We start from the raw sequence: 16086 nt of genomic DNA on the forward strand, positions 1-16086 counted from the left end.
ATCCCCTGGATGAGATATAAATTATTTAATAAAACAGAATATAGATAAGCACTTTAATGTTTTTCTTAATTGGAGAAAGAGGATTCACTAACAAAAAATTATTGTTTAGTTACTGTGTCTCTTAATAACTTGTCAAAATAGATTCACCAAATAGTGAATTAACAATGCACATCATATATTTTCCAATATGTTATACCTGTTTATTATTTACATAAAATATCATGCCTTTACAACTAAAAAACATTTTATAAATCCTGCATTTCTGCCCTTACACTTAGCAATTGCAACTGTCTCTTCAATTCTGGATTTATAAAAAACATTTTATAAATCCTGCACTTCTGCCCTCACCCTTAGCAATTGCAACTGTCTGTTATATTCTGAGGTTCATTAATATGCACAATCTCAGTGTTTGACTGGCATCTATGTGGACCAATCACCTAACACTTCACATCAAAACACTTGATACACCCATACAATGAATCAAGTGTGACAGGCAGCAAAAGCTGCATTCAAGACATCTGTTAACAAAACAGTTATGGCTCTATTATTTTTATGTTTAAGGAGTTATAGCTCTACTTTTGAAGTAATAGTACCAATACAAATATCAAATTAAACAGTTATGGAAAGTCAGCACTAATGTGTTATCTAACATTTGAGATCAATCAGCTAGTCTCAACAAGTGGCAACATTAATATTACGAGTATCAGACTTGCAGCATACTGAGAAACTAAGGAGATTTAAATTGAGAGAATGTATAGGCAGTTATTTTAGATGCACTTTGGGTTTATGTATATAGATAAAAGCAATGGTTTTATTATTTATATTAATTTTTAATATGTCCTATTGAGATAGACTTTGGACAAAAATGTTATGTTTAATGTAGTTTTTTTGTTACTTTGTATTATATGTTTTTATACATCTATTTATACATTGTATTTGTAAGGAGGTTCAACATGTTTAAATATCATCTTACCTACATGTGTTTACAAAGGTTACCTTAACAACCACACAAAGGTGATTGTAGTTAGGTGTGGTTTTTTTGCCAATTGTGTTTCTGCTAATTGATTATCCAATCACAATAGCCCATTTGTTTTTAGATTTCTGTTAAATAGCAAGTGTTTTACAATGTTTGTTATAGCCTGATGAAACAGCCCTGATTAGGCTGAGCAACTAGTTGCTGTGTTAATAAAGATTTTTTATACTTTTATACACTTGCTATTGTGTGTATTTTTTTCACCTCCTGTGATAAATTATATCGTTGATCCTGGTTCCTGTTGAGGATTGCTGTTTTAAGTCTACTGGGTGACGATTTGGCTCCAGTTTGCTGAGATTGCACCTGCAGGTGCCCACCATCTTGTAAGTGCAAGCAATTGGTATTATTTTCCCCTTGTCTTGATGATATTGGGCCATGTCGTGTTGCTTTTTCCTTTATCCATAGGCACATATACATTGGAGTGTCAGAGGATTCCTGACTGTCTCTGCGCTTTGGATACAGCGTGCTGAACCACTGAGAAGTGTCAGTCTGCTCTACTAGCACCAGTGGGGTGCTTTATGTTTGTGAGTATTCACATTCTCATATTGCTGCTCATTTTACCTGTACTGGCGATATTAGGCCATGGTGGCGCCTCTGTTTTTTATTCTTTTTTGATTCCATACTACAGGATAGCCATCCTTTGACAGAGTGCAGCCTCAAACATCTGGGAATTGTCATTACCCTGGACTCATAGACTTTCACATTACCATTATTTGGTTTTGAATTGGTTTTAATATTTTTTCCAATCTATGTTTATATTCTAGTAATATATATATATATATATATATATATATATATATATATTCTTATATATATATATATATATATATATATATATATATATATAGATATAGATTTTCAGCATTGTGGTTACTTACTTATGTCCACATTTTAGATTTTTTTAGGGTTTTATTTATAGTTTTATAATTTTTGCTATTATCATATTTCTAGATTTAGGCCTGTTTTTTTCTGTCGAGACATTACAAGCACTACCATATCACCTATTATATTGGAACTGAGGAAGCGCCCCCTAAGGGCGTGGTGTGTCCACTGAGTACACACCACTCTCTCCATACATACTACAAGACCTCACCTTATGTATGGAGTGCAGTTCTGGGGACCAATTGCAAAAAAAGATATTGCAGAACTAGAGAAAAGTTCAGAGAAGGGCCACAATGCTAATAAGGGGAATGGAGAATTTAAGCTATGAGGATAGGCTAGCCAAACAGGGTTTGTTTTCTCTAGAAAAAAGGGGGTCTGTTTTCTCTAGAAACGTTTTTTCACTGTAAGAGCAATGAAATTGTGGAACTCATTACCAAAGGAAGGTAGTGAATACCAACCTCATCTACTATGTTGCTATGTTACTATGTATGTGTGTGAGAGAGACAGAATGTACATGTGAGAGAGTGTAATTATGTATGTGTGTGTGATAGAAAGTGAGAAAGTGTATATCTGTTTGTGAGAGTGTATAACTGTGTCTGCATGTGTGTATATGAGAGAGAAACAGAGTACTTATGTGTGTGGTGTGTGTCAGTGATTTGCGGTGAGGTCAGAGACTAATGAGGCACTGGCTATGATACTCCAGAGAAACATACACCTATATATATTGGACAAGAAGAGAAAATACAAAGGCGCAGTATAGTGGCAACAAAAGTATATATACTGAGTCCCAGGCTTCCTTTTAGCAAGTAAATAAAAATATTAGCTGCTATTCCTTTGAAGAGGGTATATTCAGAAATAAACTATTCCCCAAAAGGCGGACAGGAAGGAACTATATAGTGCTATTTCTATCTCTTGTCAGCGATATTCTAATAATAAATGGAAATGTACTGATTTATATATCTTAAAAATAGTTTGATACTAATAGATGTCGTTATTAAAATGGTAAAATGCAATCATTATTCAAAGAAAAATTAATATAAAATATACAATGTATGTAAGTCCTTAAATCACAAATATGAAGAATGCATAATATGCCAGAACAAAACAACTTCTGAAATGCCTTCTTACAGGAAAAAACCTCTATCATATGAGGTAAGGTAGTAGCACTGCAGGGGAGCACGTTTACCGTGCACTGTTAGGATCAAAATATATCTTGTAGTTCCTGTCGCCTTTGTGCCTCAAGAACTTTGTATTTCATTCAGGGTGAGTGTAGAATTACCCTTCTCCCAAATAGATCGTATAGTAAACCTCCTGATACGATATGTGCTCTCTGGTAGTATGGTAAACTTCCAAGGTTCTCTCACAGGAGTTGATATGAAAATATAAAGAAAAGCCGCAATAGTGTGATAAAGTTTTAAAACAAGTTTTATTTAAAGATTTAATCTCTTTAAAAATGAATGCTTACATTTATAGCCCTCAAACACATGTGAGGTATTGTTAAAGCCTTGATACACAATCGTTGGTAACAGTTTCTATCCACTTCAAGCCAATCAGATATTTAGTTAGCCTGATGTAAACTGTTTAGTATGCAGGACATCCGGATCACCCGGTATATAAAAAAAGTCAATATAGCTTACTTTATCTTGATTTGTCTGTATGTGTCAGAGAGAGTATCTGTGTGTGTGTGAGTAAGACAGAGAGAGAATGTGTATTTCTGTGTGTATGTATTTGTGTGTGTGTGTGAGAGAGAGAGAGAGAGAGAGAGTATCTGTATGTGTGTGTGTATCTGTGTGTGTGAGAGATAGAGAGAGAATGAGTACCTGTGTGAGAGAGAGTGTTTTTCTGTGTGTGTGTGAAACAGAGGGGCCCATTTATCATGGCCCGAATTGGGCCAAATACCCCTGTTTCCGCACAAGCCTTCAGGCTCGCCGTAAACAGGAGCTCCTTAACTTGTCCACCTGCTCTGAGGCTGCAGACATCAATCTACCCGATCGAATATGATCGGGTTGATTGGCCGGAAATCTGCAGGGGGCGGCATTGCACACCAGAACTTCTTGTGCAATGTTAAATGCAGACAGCGTATGCTGTCGGCATTCAGCAATGTCTGGTGGACATGATCCGTTATAGTGGATCATGTCCGCCAGACATTGATAAATCGGCCCCAGAGAGAATGTGTACCCCGTATGAGAGACAGTGTGTATCTGTGTGTGTGTGTGTGAGAGAGTGTGTTTCTTGGAAATTGAATGCCTAATTCTGAAGCAGAGAGTGTTTTTCAGATAAGAATGTAGAAACCTTAATCCCAGCTAGAAAACCAGTTACTAGAAAAATGTATCAAGATCTTGATAGATATTCTATTTTGGTGTGAAAGAATTGCTTCAGTTGGCATTCCAATAGATTTCCTAGGACTCTTCAACTTTTACAAGATGTTTTGGATAAAGGTTTATCTGCCAGCTCTTTAAAAGGTCCAGATTTCAGCTTTATCTGGGTTTTATCAAAAAGATTGTGAATCTACCTGATATTCAGATTTTTGTTCAGGCTATAACTACAATCCGTCCTGTTATCATAACGATTTCTTCTCCATGGAACCTAAATTTAGTTCTTAGAATCTTACAGGCTCCTCCTTTCGAACCAATTCATTCATTATATATCAAATATTTTTCTTGGAAGGTTATATTTTTACCAGCAATCTCATCAGATAGAAAAGTTTCTGAGTTTTTAGCTCTTTCTTATGGTCCTCCTTATCTTATTTTTCACCAAGATAAGGTGGTGTTGAAGACTACCTACCGGATACCAAACATTTAGGACAATCCTCTAGTTTGTAAATTCAATTATTGGGTCCATGTAAAACCCAAAAGGCCTCAGCTGTTTCTCTAGCTGCTTGAATAAAGCTTGTGATTCACAAGGCTTACTTGGAGGTGACTGTCTCCTCCAAAACGGATAACAGCTCAATCTACCAGATCTTTTTTCTATGTCTTGTGCTTTTAAAAATCAGGCTTCTATAGAGCAAATTTGCAAGGCAGCAACATAGTCATCCTTACATTCTTTTAATAAAAGCTACCAAGTTCACCAGGCAGCAGTTTCTGGAAAATAGATATCTACCTTTTATTTTTCTTAAACATTTTTATCCCGCCCAAATTGACTTGTGGACTCCACCGCTTGGGTATAATTTCCCATGCATAATAGATCATGGAATCTCACCAACTTATCAAAGAAAACAAAATGTATACTTACATGATAAATTAATTTCTTCCATGGTGGTGAGAGTCCATGAGCCCCTCCCAAATAAAGAAAAGAATACATTTTTTTTTAAGGCGACAGTTCTTTTTTTGCACCTCTATTTTCTCTGCTTTGTCCTTTCCTACCTCTTTTATTTCTATTTTCTCCTTGCTTGGCTATACGTATGACTGGGATACCAGTGTGGTGGGAGGGTTAAAGTTTTCTTGAGAATTTGGGGAACTTTGCCTCCTCCTAGTAGCCAGGAGTTGAACCTCATGAGTAATGGATCGTGGACTCTCACCACTATGGCCCCGATATTCAAAACAAAATAAATAAGGGGTACGTCCGAGCTATGCGAGCGGCAAAGTCACTTACATAGAAGTCAATAGGAGTGTGACATCACTGCCCACATCGCCGCACGACTGCATTTTACAGTGAAGGGGGGGTGGGGCCCTATTTGAAGTGAGCCTACACAGCACAGACAGTGCACTAACTGAAACTAAAATTAGGTGTCTATGTAGGCACTCTTCAAATATTGTTGTGGGGACTTACATTTTACTACACCTACACTAACTAGCTCAGGCGATGTCTTGGCAGCTGGCGAGACAAACATGACTGCTACCCTCCTCACAACCTCTGCTTCGCTGTTTTGAACATAACAAACTTGTGTCCATGTGTCCAAAGCAAAGTGCAGGCTACTCCCACTAGCACGCCTCACTAACTTCCCCTGAATGCATATAACTACATCACACCTAACCTACATTCCCCCTGCTCCACCTCGCTACCTCTCACCGACCGTCTATACCGACATAACAGCTAACCTACTCTCCCTCTGCACTGCCCAGCTTACTCTCTCTGACTGCCTACATCACGCCTAACCTACACACCCCCGGGACACCCAGTTAAGTCCCTAATACCGCCTGCGCTTGCAGTGGGTATGTGGCGGCACAGGATTTTATAGTTAGATACTTGCGCTGGGTATGTGGTAGCATAGCGGTTTATAGTTGAGATACTTGTGCTGGGTATGTGGCTTCATAGGGGTAAATAGTTAGATACTTGATCTAACAATTAATTGTTAGATACTTGTGCTGGGTATGTGGCGAAATAGGGGTTAATAGCAATAAGGGGTTAATAGTTTATTGTAGTGGGTATGTGGTGGTTTAGAGGTTAATAGTTACGGTGGGTATGTTGCAGTTTAGATCTTTATTAGTTTAGTGTTAGTTCGCGATTGTAAGGTACTTCGGTTTAGAGGTATTAGGATTAGTGGTTAGGCAGATGGCAGTAATATTCAAGGGATCCTTTACTATACATCGCCAATGTGGTTGGTGATGCTGGGTGTTGTCTAAGCCAGCATCGCCGATCAATATACCTATATAGAGAGCTTGGAATAGCTCAACATAGTGGCAGATCCCTTTGAATATTTCGCTGCCTCACTTCAATTTCAATCATTGGGCCTATGAAAGAAATTAATTTATCAGGTAAGCATACATTTTGTTTTTTAACAAGTGCAAAAGAGAGAGAGAATAAGATTTTATTTTGAGGGGCTATATAAGCAAAATAGACTCACTTAAGGATATATCAGTAGGTGCAAACTCTTGCACATGCTGTTATTGGTAGCTCACAGGACAAAGTTTTGAAACCTGTAGGTCAAATCCTTATTTGAATTGGCAAAACACAACATCAGTACCTATAGGATGGAGGTATTGATTACCAAAATAAAGTTTTGCTTTGCTAATGTATATTAGAAATCTTTATTATGAGGGCTATAATGTTTATTGTCTCTGGACTCATTGTTCCTTGTCTTCTTGTCTGCAGAGCAGCTGGTGTTGGGAGCATACAAAGAGCTATGGCACAGCTGGGACCAGGACTACGATGCTTTTGTGCTTCCACTTCTAGAGGATACTCAGCCGTGCTACATACTTTATCGCCTGGATAGCCAGAATGCTCAGGGCTTTGAGTGGCTCTTCTTGTCATGGTTACCTGACCACTCCCCGGTAAGAGATCAAGGTCTCTGCTCAACATTCCAGACAGTGCATCTCAAAACTCTCCAACAATCCCATATGCACCTCTTCTGCCCTTGTGCAATTAATATTTTCCCTGTCAGCTGTGCCTAGTTGGGTTATTAAATGCAAATAACTGTCTTGGTCTCAGGGCCGCCCAGACTTTTTCGTATTGAGGGCTTTTTTTACTAATGTTGGGATAGCAAACGAACAACAAGGACTAAAGAAATTCGGTCAAAGACGTGCATGCAAGTTAAAGGGGCACTGAACCCAAATTTTTTCTTTCTTGATTCAGATAGAGCATGCAATTTTAAGCAGCGTTCTAATTTACACCTATTATCAATTTTTCTTCGTTCTCTTGCTTTCTTTATTTGAAAAAGAAGGCATCTAAGCTATTTTTGTGGTTCAGCACTTGTTTATTGGTGGGTGAATTTATCCACCAATCAGCAAGAACAACCCAGTTTGTTCACCAAAAATGGGCCGGCATCTAAACTTACATTCTTGCATTTCAAATAAAGATATCAGGAGAATGAAGACTATTTGATAATAGGAGTCAATTATAAAGTTGCTTAAAATTGCATGCTTTATCTGAATCACAAAAGAAAAAAATTGGGTTCAGTGTCCCTTTAAAACAAAACTGCTTTATTTTCCAGTGGAACACATAGGACAAACACCACTCCTTACACCACAGCTGTTTCATGCCGTAATCGGCACTTCGTCAGGGATACAGCTGTATCATACTATCCTTAAATACAAACTCAACAACCCTTCAATTTAAAGGGGTATACACTCTTAAAAAATATACAAGTTGTCTTAAATGAAAATTACCAGTTACAATCCTGCTTATAATAAGTGTTAGTTTTAACTTATTTACAAAGGAAAAAGTTAAATACATAGCACTAGTTAACACTAATTAACTCTAAATCATAATGATATAATTCATCTTAGTCTAAAAAATTCACTTGTTATTATCAATAACAGAAAAAAGAAAAAAAGCATTAACACAATCAGCACCATATGCTTGGTAAATTTGTGCAGAGTTATACACTTGAGATCAGAACACACCTTGAGAGTAATACAGAATACAGTCTAAGTTCATTATTTTTTTTCTACATATACACATATATACATGATTTACATATACGGTGTAAGAGAAGAAGAACAAAGAGAGGGGGCATAATATGGCACACTTACGGGGAGATAATCATAGCATTGTGTGAATGTGTGAAGTGTAATGATTAAAACTTAACTTTTATATGATATATTGTAAAATAATGTGGAATATACCACTCATAAAAATAAATATGAATATAAAACTGTGTCAAAAATATAAATTGACACACATACTCCTCTCAGAATTCGGTGCAGTGATCAGTCTGCATCGATATCCAGTACCCTTAGTAAATAAACTATCAATCTGTAGACTCCGTGATGATATTAAATTCTCAGGCTAGAAAAACTCGTTTAAATCAGATTTTATGAGGAAAGAGTTGCCACAGAGTGCATATGCACAGGAATGTGGTTCCCCAAATATCATAAGTGAATGTTTAAATATGTCACATTAGTCTGATACTGACTCTTGTATTAAATGATAGGTTAGGCCAAATATAGCTACTAATACCTTTAAAGAGTATAAGTCAGATGTCAGTAATGTGAATATCAGCTGAGTTTTGAGAATCTAGCTGTGGACTTGTCAGGGTTTTTTCCCTGTTTTGTTTGCCATGTGCTGTTGGCAGCCATTTTACTCACCTCTCTTGCTGACTATGGTGCATTGTGGGGGATGCTGCTCATTTCCTGCACTTCCTTTTATGGCCAGACTGGTGTGCATAATTTGTGTAAGACAGGATGCAGTCTTAGAATTGTGATGTCATCACTTATTATTTAAAGGGCCTCTGTTCAGTATGCTTTGCCTTTGCGTTGTCTCAGATCTGTTTGTGAGAGTTCCTGTGTATTACCTGGCTGTCTGACGTCCCTTCTGGTTCCTGATTCCTGGCTTGTTCCTGACTCTGCTGTTTTCCTTGTTCTTGATTCCGGCTCGTCTGACTACTCGCTTTGGCTCCTGATTCGGCTCGTCTGACTATTCGCTTTGGCTCCTGACTCGGCTCGTCTGACTATGCGCTTTGGCTCCTGACTCGGCTCGTCTGACTACCAGCTCTGGTTTTGACTCCTGGCTTGTTATTTGACTTGTGGACTTTTTATTATTTTTTGCTATTACTAAAGGTGTGATTATTTTTGCACTTCTAATCTCAGTCTGATTCCTGGCACCCTGACATTACGCAAAGGCCATGAATCCTGATGGTGGTAATAATCCACCTTTACCTGCCATCATTTCCAGGATGGATGAACAGGATCACCGCTTGGATCAATTTGCACTAGCCCTGCAAACCCTGCTGACTTGCACTGCACATTTGAACTAAAGTGTCCCACAAGTTATGACTGTTCCTGTTTCCGCTGCTGCACCTCTACCTCAGCGATATGGAGGCGATCCTATTCAGTGCAGAGGGTTTTTGAACCAGGTGGGCATTTACTTTGAGATGTTACCTCAGGCATTTTCCTCTGACAGAGCTAAGGTGGGATTTCTCATCTCGTTACTCTTTGACACAGCTCTTGCCTGGGCTAATCCCTTGTGGGAGACTAATAAACCTGTAATTTCAAATTACCCTGAATTTGTGGCCTCCTTTCAAAGGGTATTTGATGTTCTGGCTCGCTCCTCCTGTGCTGCTAAATTACTCATGTCCATTCAGCAAGGTACAAGATCTGTTGCTCAGTATGCTATTAAGTTCCGTACGCTTGCCGCAGAGGTAGGTTAGAACAATGAAGCCCTTGTTACCGCCTTCTTTCATGGGCTCTCTGATGCGATTAAAGACGAAGTTGCTGCCAGAGAATTACCAGAGGATCTTGAGGCATTGGTGTCTTTTTTGATCCTAATTGACATCAGACTCAATCAGAGGCCCTCTTTCAAGGAGCGCTTGCGGAAGCCTCCTGTTCCGTTGTCTCCTATGTGTTCATTCCCACCCATGCCTCCCTCTCCTCCCATGCCTCCTGGTCCCGAGTCACCAAGTACTGCTGAGCTGATGCAGTTGGGATTCACGCGTCTCTCCGTGGCAGAGAGGGCTTTTAGGAGGAGGGAGGGACTCTGCGTCTATTGTGGGTTACAGGGCAACCTTTTGAAGTCTTGTCCTACACTGCCGGGAAACGCTCACACCTAAGGTCCTGTCGGGGGCAGACCTTGGGTGGTTTATCCTCGTCCCCGGAACCGCTTAAGGAGAAACCTTTGGTCACTGTTGTCCTTTCCTGGGTGGACTCCTCCATAGTGACCCAGGCTCTTGTTGACTCCGGTGCTGCGGGCTATTTCATTGACAGTGCTTTTGTATCTAAGCACTCCATTCCTGTTTTGCCTCGGTCCGTTCCGCTTGCTATTGAGGCCATTGATGGCAGGCCCCTTCAGCCCGCACTCGTTACTCACGAAACTGCTCCATTGTCCATTGCTGTTGGGGCTCTCCATTTTGAAACCCTCCAGTTCCAGGTGATAAACTCTCCACATTTTCCGGTTGTTCTGGGTTATCCCTGGCTCCAAAAGCACAATCCCAGTCTCGACTGGCGCAGGTCTGAAATTTTGTCGTGGTCCCCGCAATGTATTTCCACTTGTCTTCGGAAACCAGTTAAAGTCTTGTGCACTTCTTCGGTATCTCAATTGCAAGAGGAGTACCGAGAGTTCCTAGACATTTTTGACAAGGTGCGTGCCGGTATGTTGCCTCCTCACTGGTTCTACGATTGTGTCATAGACCTGCAACCCAGAGCCATTCCTCCTCGGGACGGGTTTACCCTCTGGCTGTTGCAGAGAATTGTGCTATGGAGGAGTATGACGCTGATGCTCTGTCATGGGGGATCATTCGCAAATCCTGCTCTCCTGCAGGGGCTGGCTTCTTCTTTGTGAAGAAAAAGGGTGGCGAGTTAAGACCATGCATCGATTATAGGGGTCTTAATCGTCTTACCATTAAGAATGCTTACCCTATTCTGCTCATTAAGGAACTCTTTGACCACCTCAAGGGAGCTACGGTCTTTACTAAACTTGATTTGAGAGGAGCGTACAATCTCGTTAGGATCAAGTAGGGCCACGAATGGAAAACAGCATTTAACACCAGGAGTGGGCATTATGAGTATCTTGTAATGCCCTTTGGCCTAGGTAATGCTCCTGCTGTTTTCCAGGAATTTAATAATGATGTCCTACGAGATATGTTGCAACAGTGTGTTGTGGTGTGCACAGACAACATCTTCATACACTCACCCACACTTGAGGCTCATCGTTCTGATGTTACACAAGTTCTTCAGAGACTACGAGAGAATGGCCTGTTTTGTAAACTCGAGAAATGTGAGTTCCATTAGACTCAAGTAACCTTTCTAGGTTATGTTATCTCCATTGCAGGGTTCTCCATGGATCCTGACAAGTTATCTGCAGTTCTGCAGTGGCCTCGCCCAGTTGGTCTTCGGTCTATTCAATGTTTTCTGGGGTTCGCCAATTACTATAGAAAGTTTATTAAAAACTTTTCTTCCTTGGTCAAACCTATCACAGACATGACCCGTAAAGAGAATGATCCACTCCATTGGTCACCTACTGCCATTAAGGCCTTTGATAGTCTTAAGACTGCCTTTGCTGCCGCTCCAGTTCTGGCTCATCCTAACCCTGTCCTGCTTTTCGTTCTTGAGGTCAATGCATCTGAGACTGGAGTAGGTGCCCTCTTGTCTCAACGTCTTACGCCTGACGGTTCCTTCCATCTGTGTGGTTTCTTCTCTAAAAAAATTGTCTCCAGCAGAGTGCAATTATGAAATTGGCGACAGGGAATTACTGGACATAATTTTGGCACTCAAGGAATGTTGGCATCTTCTCGACGGTACTAGCGTGCCAGTGCTCATTCTTACTGACCACAAGAATTTAACTTCTCTATCTGAAGCAAAACGTTTGTCGCCCCGACAGGCCAGATGGGCACAATTTTTGTCTCGGTTTAATTATGTGGTCTCCTACCTGCCTGGTAGTAAGAATGTTAGGGCTGATGCCCTCTCTCGACAATTTTCGCCTCTGTCCAAAGAGGAATCTGTACCTACTCCTGTTATACCTCCTGATCATAATTTTGCTACCATACATACTAATTTGACTTCTTCCTTGGGGGAGGAGATCCTGGCTGCACAAACCAATGCACCTCCTGAGAAACCTAGTGGTAAGTGTTTTGTTCCTGAGAATCTTCGAACTAAACTTTTGCACAAATACCACTATCCTAAAGCTGCAGGTCACCCAGGCAAGAACCAAATGATTTTGTCTGTCACTCGACAATTCTGGTGGCCAGGTCTTCGTTCTGAACATGTTGCCTCCTGCTTAGTTTGTGCACAGAATAAGACTCCTCGACATCTTCCTGTGGGTCTTCTTCAACCTATTGCTAATGGTGAGCGTCCTTGAACACATCTTTCCATGGACTTCATTGTCGAGCTCCCTGTTTCCAATGGCAATACTGTTATCCTTATGGTGGTTGACTGTTTTTTCTAAAATGTCACATTGCATTCCCTTGATGAAGTTGCCTACCGCTCAGGAGCTTGCTTCAATTTTTGCCCGGGAGGTCTTCCGTTTACATGGGTTACCCAAGGAGATAGTGTCGGACCGGGGTAGCTAGTTTGTCTCCAGATTTTGGCGTTCTTTTTGTGCTTAAATGGGGATCCAGCTTTCCTTCTCCTCGGCATATCACCCTCAATCCAATGGGGCTGCGGATCGGTCTAATCAAGCTCTGGAACAGTTCCTCCATTGCTATGTCTCAGATCACCACAATAATTGGTCTGAACTGTTACCTTGGGCAGAGTTTGCTCTTATAGTGCTATTAATGCTTCCTCCAAGTTATCCCCGTTCATGGCGAATTATGGGTTTCAACCATCCTTGTTGCCCGATTCATTCATGTCTCAGGGTATTCCGGCTTTGGAGGAGCATCTCCGGCAACTCTGTTCCACATGGGTGCAGATTCAGGATTGCCTTCATCGTTCTATGCAGCGCCAAAAGTTCCAGGCTGATCATAGGTGTCTGCCCACGCCTTCCTACCAGTTGGTGAGAGAGTTTGGCTGTCCTCCCGCAACTTGAACCTTCGTGTGCCTTCCAATAATCTGGCTCCCCGTTATGTTGGTCCTTTTCAAATACTCCGACGGGTCAATCCTGTGGCCTACGCTCTTGACCTTCCTCCTGCAATGCGTATCTCCAATGTTTTTCATGTCTCCCTTCTGAAACCATTGGTTTGTAATCGGTTTACCACTGTGTTGCCTCGTCCCCGTCCTATCTTTGTTGACAACCATGAGGAGTATGAGGTCAGCAGCATTATTGACTCTCGTATGTCCAGGGGCGGTGTACAGTATTTGATTCACTGGAGGAGTGTTCTTGGGTTCCCTCCTCTGATGTTCATGCTCCTGCCCTCCTCCATGCCTTCCATGCCCGTTTCCCCAATAAGCTTTTTGTCCTCCCGCGGGGGAGGGGTCATTGAGGGGAGGGTACTGTCAGAGTTTTTTCCCTGTTTTGTTTGCCATGTGCTGCTGGCAGCCATTTTACTCACCTCTCTTGCTGACTATGGTGCATTGTGGGGGATGCTGGTCATTTCCTGCACTTCTTTTTATGGCCAGAATGGTGTGCATCATCCGTGTGAGACAGGATGCAGTCTCAGAATTGTGATGTCATCACTTATTATTTAAAGGGCCTCTGTTCAGTATGCTTTGCCTTTGCATTGTCTCAGACCTGTTTGTGAGAGTTCCTGTGTATTACCTGGCTGTCTGACGTCCTTCCTGGTTCCTGATCCCTGTTTTTTTCCTGACTCTGCTGTTTTCCTTGTTCCTTGTTGAATGGATTACTCTTGTTAAAGAAGGTAAAGTAACATTACCGTATATTGAAATGATTGCCCAAGTGGCCAACAATTATAGCTAAATCTAGTGGTAAAAAATAACGAGGTCTACAATAATTTTGCCATAGAGGCCAACAACAATTAAACTAGTAATGGATACTGGCAGAGAGGAGCAGTGCGATCACTGACGTGCGTTTCGCAACTGCTTTTTCAGAGGCGCCTGGTATTAGTAGCTATATTTGGCCTAACCTATCATTGAATACAAGAGTCAATATCAGACTAATGTGACATATTTAAACATTCACAAATGATATTTGGGGAACCACATTCCTGTGCATATGCTCTCTGTGGCAACTCTTTCCTCATAAATCTGACATATTTAAACGAGTTTCTCTAGCCTGAGAATTTAATATCATCACAGAGTACAAATTCTGAGAGGAGTATGTGTGTCAATTTATATTTTTGACACGGTTTTATATTCATATTTATTTTTATGAGTGGTATATTCTACATTATTTTACAATATATCATATAAAAGTTAAGTTTTAATCATTACACTTCACACATTCACACAATGCCATGATTATCTCCCCGTAAGTTTGCCATATTATGCCCCCTCTCTTTGTTCTTCTTCTCTTACACCATGTTTATACACGAGCATAAGGTACTACCTACCTTTAATACTCAGGTTTAGATTTGGTAGGTCCCCCCCCCCTCTCCTTCCCTAGGGGTTTTAGGGATATATTTTTCATGATTTACATATAGCATATCATTTATAGACCCAACTGTCTCACTATGAAGATATACTAAACCAATCCATATTATATGATGGCCCACATTATATATAGTTTATAGTAAAGATGGAAATAAGAACAATAATCAAATCTGATCCCTCTTCTATGAGACGCAAAGTGTCTTGCCACTGGTGTCCTAGGGATCTCTACTTCCATGGAAAACAAATGCTCTCTAATCCTGTCTTTAAATAGGCGTGCAGTTCTTCCTGTATATTGGAATTCACAATATTTACAGGTAACCAGATATATTACATACCTTGAGTTACAATCTAGGTGTTGAACAATAGTAAACTCAACTTTAGTAACGGTGGAGACAAACTTTTCCCCTCTTAATAAAGTTACATGACTTACAGGGTTGTCCACCACACCTGAAATTACCTCTCTTTTTGTCTAACCATTTAAAACCCTCAGGTATTGGTTTAGAAGAAAATTCCAGTTTCAGAGTATTCTCTATGGTCTCTGCTTTCCTAGAGACACATCTCACACCTTTTCCCACAATCTCTGATCATTTAGGATCATTTCTTAAAATTGGCACATACTTTTGAATAATTTTGCATACCTCCATATGCTGATCTGTTGGGATAGGCCAGATGTCACATATTATACAAAATCTTATACTAAAGATAACACCAAAAAAAAAAATTGATTTTGATCCCAATTTTTATTTAAATTTACATAGGAAATTAGAATTAATTGTATATACTTTTCAAAATTGATACAAATACATGTGTACTCTAAAATTGTTTTCCCCTTAAAGTGATGGTAAATCCAAGTGTTTAACAAATGCTAGGATTTACCATCACTAAAAATCAAGTTTCATTCATCAGCCATGTAAAAAAGGGTGCTAAAATGACCCATTCTGGGCCATTCTTTAGCGCTAAATTCAGTGTCTCCGGCCACCCACGGCACAGCGATCTTCTACCAATGAGGTGCTTTCTGCACCTCTGAACCAATAGCGGTGTGTGCATACATAAACCTGTCCATTGACACACACCGCTATTGGTTCAGAGGTGCAAATGTCACCTCATTGAAGGAGATTGTTGTGCCGTGGGCGGCCTGAGCTGCTGAATTTAGCGCTGTACAACGGCACAGAAAGGGTGAGTTTAGCACCCTTTTTTACACGGTTGATGAATGAATCTCCCCTTGACTTTTAGTGATGGTAAATCCTAGCGTTAGTTAAGCACTTAGATTTACCATCACTTTAATGTGGGCCACATTACAAGTGGTGTGCTATTTAGTGCTTTTGTTGACGCGCAAACACCACTGGAAGTAACGTTTTAAAGCGGGCTGCTTAGCGC

At 40.3% G+C, this 16086-nt stretch overlaps 1 protein-coding gene across 2 annotated transcripts in view; it reads left to right on the forward strand.

Annotated features, from left to right (window-relative positions):
• Positions 1-16086, forward strand: part of TWF2 (twinfilin actin binding protein 2) — a 609681-nt gene that overhangs the window by 556009 nt on the left and 37586 nt on the right. Inside the window, exon 2 of one of the 2 annotated variants that reach the window (XM_053721089.1) lies at positions 6947-7125. The exons of the other annotated variant lie outside the window; for it this stretch is intronic. Coding sequence (XP_053577064.1) covers positions 6947-7125 — 179 coding nt within the window. The remainder of the gene's footprint in view (positions 1-6946; positions 7126-16086) is intronic. 2 annotated transcript variants of the gene reach the window in all.

Source organism: Bombina bombina, chromosome 7, assembly GCF_027579735.1.
Source record: "Bombina bombina isolate aBomBom1 chromosome 7, aBomBom1.pri, whole genome shotgun sequence".
In the NCBI taxonomy this organism is placed as follows: domain Eukaryota; kingdom Metazoa; phylum Chordata; class Amphibia; order Anura; family Bombinatoridae; genus Bombina; species Bombina bombina.